The sequence below is a fragment of the Callorhinus ursinus genome, unplaced genomic scaffold, assembly GCF_003265705.2.
Source record: "Callorhinus ursinus isolate GAN/ISIS: 27379988/994484 unplaced genomic scaffold, GSC_fseal_2.0 scaffold1359, whole genome shotgun sequence".
Classification (NCBI taxonomy): domain Eukaryota; kingdom Metazoa; phylum Chordata; class Mammalia; order Carnivora; family Otariidae; genus Callorhinus; species Callorhinus ursinus.
Genome location: NW_027398414.1, coordinates 1 through 9,532, shown reverse-complemented (window position 1 = coordinate 9,532; position 9,532 = coordinate 1). Strand labels below are relative to the sequence as shown.

Below are 9,532 nucleotides of genomic sequence, written 5' to 3'. Positions count from 1 at the left end.
GCCTGTTGGCCTACTCTGCAGATTTTCAACTTGCCCGCAATCACAAATTTAGCTAATTCTTTAAAACACATATCCCCCCCGCCCCACGCACCCTGATGGTTGCTTCTCTGGAGAACCTAATATACCACGGAACCGAACATTTAAAAATAACAAGATGGTACACTTTGTGTGAATTTTACATAATAACACATATTTTTTTAAATGTCCTAAGAATTTTTATGACACAAAGACATAGCCTAAAAACACTACTAGGAAAAAAAAAAGTCAAACAAGAATTTTCTAGAAAGGTGGTTCAGATAGTTCAAAAACTTTTATTGATAATGAATTCATATGAAACTGAACTTATATTTACTTTATTTAAACTTCACTTTCCCATTCTAAACAACTCTTTCGCTCATTGATTAGCACCTTTGTTGTTTATAGACAATGCAGCTCTAATAAGTAACACAGAGCCTTGTTATTTGATGCCATGCTTCTGCACACACTACGTGGATAATACTAAAATTACATTTATGCATTCAGTGAAAACAGCTATACAAGAGTAACTGTAGGATTCCTTTTATATGAAATTCTAGAAAATGCAAACTAGAGTGTCCACCTGGGGATGGCAAGTTAGGAAGGGCTGGGAGAGAGAGATGGAAACTACAGGGCCTATGGATTATTCATTATCAAGACTCTGGTGATGCTCCCATTGTGCACACATATATGAAAATATATTTTACACTTTTAATAAATGCAGTTTATGTCAATACCTCAATAAAGCTGTTAAGAAATAAAGATTCCATATAAAAATCTGGATCTCCTCTTCCTCTAGAAATAATATAACATCTGGCAAAGCTGAATTGACTCCATCACCACCGGCAAAGCTGAATTGACTCCATCAACACCCTTCCCTCTCTCTTAGGTATGTCAACTCTGATTCCTTCTCAAAACAGAAGGAAATGCTTGGAGAAGAAAATGCTGACAAATGGAGAAGTCATGCTAAGCAAAACAATCCAGTCACAAAAAAGACAAATACTGTATGATTCCACTCATGTATAGACCCAGAGTAGTCAAATTCATAGAGATGGGGTATAAAACCATAGTTGCCAGGTGTGGTAGGGAAGGGGTAGGAGGAGCTGTTTCATGGGTATAGTTTCAGTTTTGCCAGATGAAAGGAATTCTGGGAATTAGTTCCATAAATATGTGAATTTTTTAAACTATTAAACTACAATTCAAAGACAGGGTAAACTGTGCTACATGTACTTTGCCACAACATAAATGTAAAATAAAGTAGTTCCCAGTGACAAATAAAAGCAGATATTTGGCTGAAGTCTTTCCCCCTCTACAATACTCTCTGGCGTGGTGTGAACTTTTTGGTACTGATCAAGGTTAGAGTTTTAGACGAACAAATGCCCGTATTTGTTGCACAAATAAGGTCTTTTACCATCGTGAATTCTCTGATGTGTAATGGGGCTGGAGTTGCACCTAAGACCTCACATGGACTGCACTCAGAAGGCCTTCCTCCGGTGACCTCTTCATGTCTAATGAATGGCGAGCCGTCCCAGAACAATTTTGCACATTTCCTGTTCTCATAAGGTGCTTCTCCAGTGTAATGAGCTTAGAGTGGTACCTGAAGGCTTCACCATATTCTCTGCACTCATAAGTTTCTTTGCCAGTGTAATTCTCTTGTCAATGGCTTGGAGTTGTATCTCAAGATTTCCCCACATTTATGGTGCTCATAGACCTGTTTTCATTGTGGATTTTCTGGTGATGAACGAGGTGGGACTTTCTAATGAAGGCCTTCTGACATTTGCTGCACTCATAGGGCCTTTCTCCAGTGTGGATTTTCTGATGTTCAACAAGTATATGTTTGTGGCTAAAGGCTTTCCCACATTCGCTGCACTCATAAGGCCTCTCTCCAGTGTGATTTCTCCAATGTTTAATAAGGTTGGAATTATACCGAAAGAACTTCCCACAGACACTGCACTCATAAGGCCTTTCTCCAGTGTGAACTCTCTTATGTCTAATGAGTCTGCAGTGGTACCTGAAGGATTTCCCACATTCGCTGCACTCATAAGGCCTCTCTCCAGTGTGATTCTGCCAATGTTTAATGAGCTTCGACTTGTACCTAAAGAATTCCCCACATAAGCTGCACTCATAAGGTCTTTCTCCAGTGTGAACTCTTTGATGTCTAATAAGTGTAGAGGTGTACCTAAAGAATTTCCCACATTCACTGCACTCATAAGGCCTTTCTCCAGTGTGAACTCTCTGATGTTTAATGAGTGTGGAATTGTACCTAAAAAATTTTCCACATTCATTGCACTCATAAGGCTTTTCTGCAGTGTGAACTCTCTGATGTCTAATGAATGTGGAGCTGTACCTGAAAAATTTCCCACATTCGCTGCATTCATAAGGCCTTTCTCCAGTATGAACTCTCTCGTGTCGTATCAGACGATAGTTGTACCTAAAGAATTTTCCACATTCTCTGCATTCATAAGGCCTTTCTCCATTGTGGATTCTCTGATGTTTCATGAAGTTGGCATTGTACTTAAAGAACTCCCCACATTTGCTACACTCATAAGGGCTTAATCTAGTGTGAACTCTCTGGTGACTAGTGAGTGTGGAATTGTACCTAAAGAATTTCCCACATTCATTGCACTTAAAAGGCCTTTCTCCAGTGTGAATTTTCTGGTGCTGAACAAGGTGAAACTTTTTAATGAAGGCCATCCTACATTTGCTGCATTCGTAAGGTCTTACTCCAGTGTGGATTTTCTGGTGCTCAACAAGTACCTGTTTTTGGCTGAAGGCTTTCCCACACTGAGTGCACTTGTAATCCTTTCGTCCAGTTTCAAAGGCCTCCCCACACTCAGTGTCCCTGTGTGACTTCAAAGCACCATGAGGGGCCAGGTGCTCGAGAAAGCCTGCACTGGCTGGGAAGTCCTTCCCACGTCTGCTGCATGTGAAGCTACTCTCTGCCATGTGAACACTGTCATTCACAGCAAAGGAAGGACTCCCCTCATCCCTTCTGGAAAAGCTGTCTCCAATCTGTTCCTTTTGGTGCTGGTGCAGGTTTGCCCCACAAATGGATAGCTCTTGATCAGGGTACATTCCATCATGCTCAGCCGAGCGCAAAATGTCTTTCCAGACTGGGCCGCACATCTCCCAGGGCTGGGACTTCTGGATGGATGGGCCTGGCTTTGGAGTCCTGACCTGTGACCCTCCTACAGAAACCTCTTGCTCTGAAGGGGCCTCCTCATCCTGGGCTCCATGCCAGCAACCTGTAAGCAGAGAAATGCTGGTAAAGTGCCTGCTGACTTCGTTGGGAGGCGGTGGCCCCATCGGGAATGTGTGCCAGACACACTCATGGACGAGGTCACGTGACTGCTGATGGGCGAGGGGGACTCGAGACAGTGAGAGGAAGGCCTGCTGTGCAGAGCTCAGCCTGGCAAGCTCCCGTGACGGGAGAGTCCTGACTCCGGGGAAGGACATAAGGGAGGGGTCCTATCTTAGTCCATCTGGGTTGCCACAACAAAATACCACAGACTGGGTGGCTTATAAATGACAGAAATTTATTTCTCGCGGTCGTGGGCTGGAATTCCGAGATCAGGGTGCCAGCATGGTCGGGTGAGGGCCCCCTCCCAGGCTGCCAACTTCTCACTGTGTCCTCACACAGCGGAAGGAGCTAGGGGGCTCTGTGGCTCTCCTTTACAACAGCACTAATCCCATTCATGGGAGCTCTGCCCTCATGACCTAGGCACCCTGCAAAGGCACCATCTCCTAATACCACCACACTGGGCATGAAGTTGGCAACAAAGAATTGGTGGTGGGGTGGTGGGGCACAAACACTTAAAACAAAGTAGGTGCTATGCAGGGAGAAGAGACAGGGTTTTCAAGTCACTCCTGTGCAAACGGCTATGGCTGCTGGTGACTTGTGAACATGGTGCAGAAAACCGTAAACAGACCTAGAAATACCTAACCACACGGAGATACTGCAACTCAAGAACTGGGATACACGCAGACCTCACAATATCCTAACTATAGCTTGGGGCTGGACCTGGCGCTAGGGATGCTGGCGAGCCTGGCAAAGGGAGCAATGAAACAGAATCACGGTGAAGGCCAACAGGCGTTGGATTCTGGTGGAAAGGGGATTCGATTTAGCGTAGACACGAAAATGGAGAAAAGGTAGAAATGAGGTGTGGCCCCTGGCCCTGGCATCACACAATGGTGGACAAAGGACAGGTTCCCAGCTCCAACACACACCCTTCCCCTGCTCCTTCCCACCAGGGCTGTGTACTTTTGAGTGTCTCTTGCCACTGACACAGTAATGTCCACCTATTAGGTACCCGGGGTCCTCCCCACTGCTCGAGATGAGCACTGATGTGGCACCTGAGACGGGCCAGTCCTAGAAGAAAGAAAGGAAGAGGCATGGCCAGCGTGCACCCAGAGTAACCCAACACAGGATATCCAACATCTTAAAACTACAAGAACTTCATAGGAGAGACTGTAGAAACAACCCAGTGTTCCCCCAAATTAGTAATTAGGTTGGTGCCTGAAATTCCTGGCACAGGCAGGACCCAAGAAATGTCAGCAAGAGGGAGGGGGAAAGCCTGGGGCACCATGGTTCCACGCACCTAGACTAAGTGACCCAAGCAGGGACAAGACAGGTCTGAGGGATCTCTCAGACAAACTTCAACATCTCTGACCTCTGAGCCCGATCTTGCAAGTGCTCGGAGTAGCAGGGATGGGACCACGTGGGGAGAGTGCGTGCAGTGCGAATGGCCCAGTCCTGGCACCAGTAACGTATATGCCGGGAAACTTGGGAAGGAAGTAGTACCCACGGTCTTGTTGTGGAAAGGACAGAGCTGCCCCTGGACCAAAGAGGAAGAACAGAGCCCAGCCCAGGACATGGGGCGGGGGGTGTACGGGCCTTACCTAGGGAGGACAGAAGCGCAAAGTTCTCCAGCATCACAGCATGGTACAGAAATCGCTGAGCTTCATCAAGGAGGCCCCACTCTTCCTGGGAGAAATATATGGCCACGTCCTCAAAGACCACATGGCTCTGCCAAAGTTGGAACATTTGGTTCATGAGTAGCTTCTTGTGTTAACTGTGTCTCGTGGATTCTCTAATTATCTATTTGCCATCCATTAATTACAGGGCTAAACGAACAGCCAAATGTGTTTCTGTATCTCCCTTGCAATCCGGGGCCCAAACTGAATCACCTCCTTCACTAACTCACACACCAAGTCAACACTTCCCCTGCCCTATATCAACCAGGGCCAGGTACCAGACAACCAGGGACACCCCTTCTGCCCCGAAAATTATAGAAAAGGTACAGAAAATTTATAGAAAATAGCCATCAGTAAGCTTTTCACCCTACCCTTCTGGCATTTCTCCCAGAAAGTTCCAGAAAGGCTCTGACCTAAGGAGTCCCTTTGCTGGCGTTTATGCCTCCTGACCAAAACTGGTGCTTCCCGTGTGGCCCTGTGTTACACGGTGTGCTCCTGCCCCTCAAGAAACAGAATAAAAACCTTCTTTTAGTGTCATTGGTCTCTCCATGTCATCACTCACCCACCTCCATAAATTAAAATCCTGTGGGTGCCAGTATCTGATGCACTTCTCTCGCCAGGCCGTGGTCCTTCCCCGCACACGTCCATCCCTGCTCGTCCTCCTCCCTAACTTCCCAGTGGGGAAGAGTCCCCAGCTGCTGGTGGCACTGGTGCCTGCTCTCGCCTCATTCCCACTGATCACTGTGTCCAGAACACAGCTAAGACATGAGTAGTGAAGGACATCACCTAGGTTGTGGGCCTGGCAATGCAGGGCTCTCCCTCCCTCCAGCCAGCCAGTTTCCCTGGGGTCCCCCGGGTCTTGTCTGAGAGGTAAGACTCAGACCCTCAAGTCAAACTCAGACTTGTCCCTTGCCCTTAAGCACCCAGAGCCAACCATTCACACTCCACCTCACCTGCATATTGGTCGTCGGACTCACGCCCCTCACAACTCTGACTCCTCCACAGTGACAACTCCACAGACACCCCCGGCCCATACCACTGGCATTTCCTTCACGTCCAAACAGACAAATACATCGAGGATCCAATTCAGCCCTGGCCCTGCCCCTGGACACCAGAAGTCCCAAAGGGCCCTAGCGCCAGGTCCAGCCCCAAGCCCTGCTTTGAAAGCCCGGCTTCTTGCTTCATCCTCAGCCACCTGCCTACGTGAGGACGTCACACACGCTCAGCCCTTCCTCCCTTCCATATTGCACCAACTGTCCCATCAGCAGGCAGAACCTTCCTTTCTCCTCATATGAAGCCCAGCTACACTTACCTCTCCACCCACATGCCCACTCCACATGAGGTCTAGCAATGCTTCAGGCTGACCAGTTTCCCCCTCAACATCTATCTCACGCGCACTCCAGTCTCAGAAGACCTTCTCACTCCTAAAGCCCCCGCCTTTCTCTCTCCCCGTGTTTCTCTCCCTCTCTCTCACACACACGCACACAAACACAGAGACACTCAGCTTCCTCAGCTTTGTGAGGCCCCCCATCACCGCCCAGGTGCCCAATGAAGAAACCCAGTACTCAGGGCACCTGGGTGGCTTCAGTCAGTTAAGCATCTGACTCGTGGTTTCACCTCAGGTCATGATCTCATGGATCGTGGGATTGATCCCCACGTTGGGCTCTGCACTCAGCGGGGAGTCTGTTTGGGATTCTCTCTCTCCCTCTGCCCCTCCCCCGACTCACGTGCGCGCTCTCTCTCTCTCTCTAAAATAAATAAATCTTTTAAAAAACAAACAAATAAACAAACCCAATACTCAGGCCCTTCATTCCCATTCCTGCTCCTCTAATGGCATCGCCACCATAACCTAGAAATGCTGCCTCCCAGATCTGATCCTTGGCTTCATCCTAGCCACACCCCAGCCACCACGCCGTGGCTGTCTCCAGCTTCAATCTACCCCCGGAACTCCGGTGTTCAAGTGCCTACTGGAGGGGCACCTGGGTGGCTCAGTCGGTTAAGCATCTGCCTTCAGCTCAGGTCATGATCCCAGCGTCCTAGGATGGAGCCCCGCGTTGGGCTCCCTGCTCAGTGGGGAGTCTGCTTCCCCCTCTCCCTCTGCGCCCCCCGCCCCCAGCTCGTGCTCGCTCGCTCTCAAATAAATAAAAAAAAGAAAAAAAAAAGTGCCTACTTGACACTTCTCCTGGGAATCTTTGGGGCATTTGTGACATAGACAAAAACTGACTCTTCATATTCTACCTGCAAATTCCTCATACCACTGACTTCCTCCATTTTAGTTCAAGCATCCATCCTTCCTAACAAGGCCAAAACCTGGGGGCATCCCCAACTTTTCCCTCTATCCCACCTCCTCATCTCTCTGAGTCTCCACATCCTAAAATATGAGCAGCTCTAGTTGAAAACACATCCAGAAACCAATGCCTCCTCTACCTTCACGACCACCACTCTTGTGTAGCCACCGCTTCAACACTCCCCTGGACTGTGGCAAGCATTTCACTTACATCCCCATCTGTCTTCCACTCCGCAGCCGAAGGGAACCTGTTAAAATCTCAGTCATAGCACCTTCCTCTTCTGTTTCAAACCTTCCCTACCTCCCTACCAACCTCAGAGTAGAGGTCCAGAGCGCCGGGCTGTCACTCAAGGTCTGATACCTGTGCACCCCTACCCAACCCCAAGCTGGCCTCCCCATTCTCACCAGCTATAAAAGAGACCCGCAGTTTCCTGAACATCCAGCTAAGTCTCATCTCTAAGCATGTGAACATCCTGAATCCTGTGGCCAGGACTCCCTGCCACATCTTGCATCAGTAGTTAGAAATGGGAACTGCTCTACATATAATCTAAATATAGGATCCTGGGCCTGGGGAAAGCCCATGGTCTTCAGACTTAAGAGTGAGGAGGATAAGAGAAGTTTCAGGACACTACCACTCCCTGAGGGTATATATATAGATACTGGGGTGCCAAAAAACACCTGGATGGCAACCGGGATGGTTGAAAAGTGGGACACCCTCCACTCACCTGCACCGGGGCCATAAGCAGTTCTGCCACCTCCGTGGGACCCTATGGTAAGAAGGAGACCATGAGAAATGGGTACCATGGAAGGACCTTATGAACTGAGCTGGACCACCACCCCTGCCTTGCCCTGGAGCAAAGTGATCTCAGCCTGGTGGTCTAAGTTCAGCTCCTCCAGAAAACAGTGCTGCCTCTTATCAACTGGGTGACAACTGTTACTGTCCATAGGATCAACAGTTTTGTATATATTTTCAGTGCAAATGAAGTAGTAGGGTTTTGAAATTTGAGGTCTTTATTTTTACCACTTTCTAAGATTTCATAAGATACTATACATAAAACTTCACACTGTAAACAAACAGGTAAATTAATGTCATATCAATTATAAAATGTTTGCATAAATTTAACTTGTTGAATAGGTTCATTTCTAATTGTCTACCTCTGTGTACATATTTAAAAGAATACTGATTGAGTACTTAAGTCAGTAACTTTTTTATACATTCTTAAGTTAATGAGTTGTAGGAAAAGGTTGAACAGGCAGACAAGCTACTAGTCCATACAGCAACAAGATCTGCCTGTTACATAACCCCCAAAAGAGAGCTTGTTGGAGGCCCTCTACTGGACAGCAGCTCGCCCCTCTCGCCCTGAGGGGTGGGGGTGAGGAAGCAGTCCCCTGTCTGGGACCCTGAGGCTCCATCAGCCTGGCTGACCTTTCCCTCGTTCCACTGGGAGTGGCCCTGAGCTGAGCTGCAAGTGGAGAGTCCACACCAGCACACAACACCGGCTGCACCGAAGAGAAACTCATCCCAACACCTCCCTTCCTAAAGACACAGGCAAAAGATCTCTCCTACAGCAAATCTCTTTTTTGAAGGAAGCATCAGGGATGCCAACACCTGCTTCCCATACCCTGCCCACCAGTGACTCTTCAGCCCTTGCCTCCCTCACCATCTAAGATCATCTGAAGACTCCCTCCTTGATCTGGCCCCGAGGCCGTGCTCTGGAGCAGTCCACACCCTCCACACCTGTGACAGCCCAGCCCCTTCCCCGTCCTCCAGACCTTCACCTCCACATGCTCATGTCACGTCTCCCCACTGAGGTATCTCAGCATCAACACGTCCAAAACCAAACTCATCATCTCCCCGATACCCGCTCCCTGGGCTCGCCTGCCCCACCGGCCTCCTTCCAGACGTCCAGGCGAAGAAGCCTTAACACGGCCCTTCACGCCCTGCTTTTGCTCACACGCGGACGTGATGCAGCGGGCAGTCCTGTCGGCTGTCGTGGAACCCTACGCAGAACCTCCTCGCATCTCGCTCTGCCGCCACCGCCCTGGCCCAGCCTCCACCAGAACTGCCGCGCGGGGGCCTGCCGTGCCTCCTCAGCAGGCTCCCCGCCTGCATTCCCCGTCCCGCTCTCCCCTACCTTCAACCTCGGACTCCGGGCGTGCGCCTCCCATCCCCGCCCCCTTGCGACCTTCCGCGGACCCGGGGGCCCACGCCGCACTGCGGGCGGCACCCCGCCCCGCCCTCCCTTCCCCGCACAC

At 49.2% G+C, this 9,532-nt stretch overlaps 1 protein-coding gene across 2 annotated transcripts; it reads right to left on the bottom strand.

The window, feature by feature from the left end:
- Positions 1-293: 293 nt before the first annotated feature.
- LOC112818984 (uncharacterized) lies at positions 294-9,404 on the bottom strand. 2 transcript variants are annotated; one of them, XM_025866047.2, is made up of 3 exons: positions 8,002-9,404; positions 4,915-5,041; positions 294-3,260 (listed from the first exon to the last, which is right to left on the bottom strand). In XM_025866047.2, exons 1-3 carry the CDS (start codon positions 8,014-8,016, stop codon positions 1,693-1,695), a joined length of 1,710 nt encoding a protein of 569 aa, XP_025721832.1. In that variant the 5' UTR covers positions 8,017-9,404; the 3' UTR covers positions 294-1,692. The 2 variants fall into 2 exon arrangements, with proteins under 2 accessions (XP_025721832.1, XP_025721833.2); XM_025866048.2 differs by lacking the exons at positions 4,915-5,041; positions 8,002-9,404 and adding an exon at positions 4,301-4,525.
- Between the last annotated feature and the right edge of the window lie 128 nt (positions 9,405-9,532).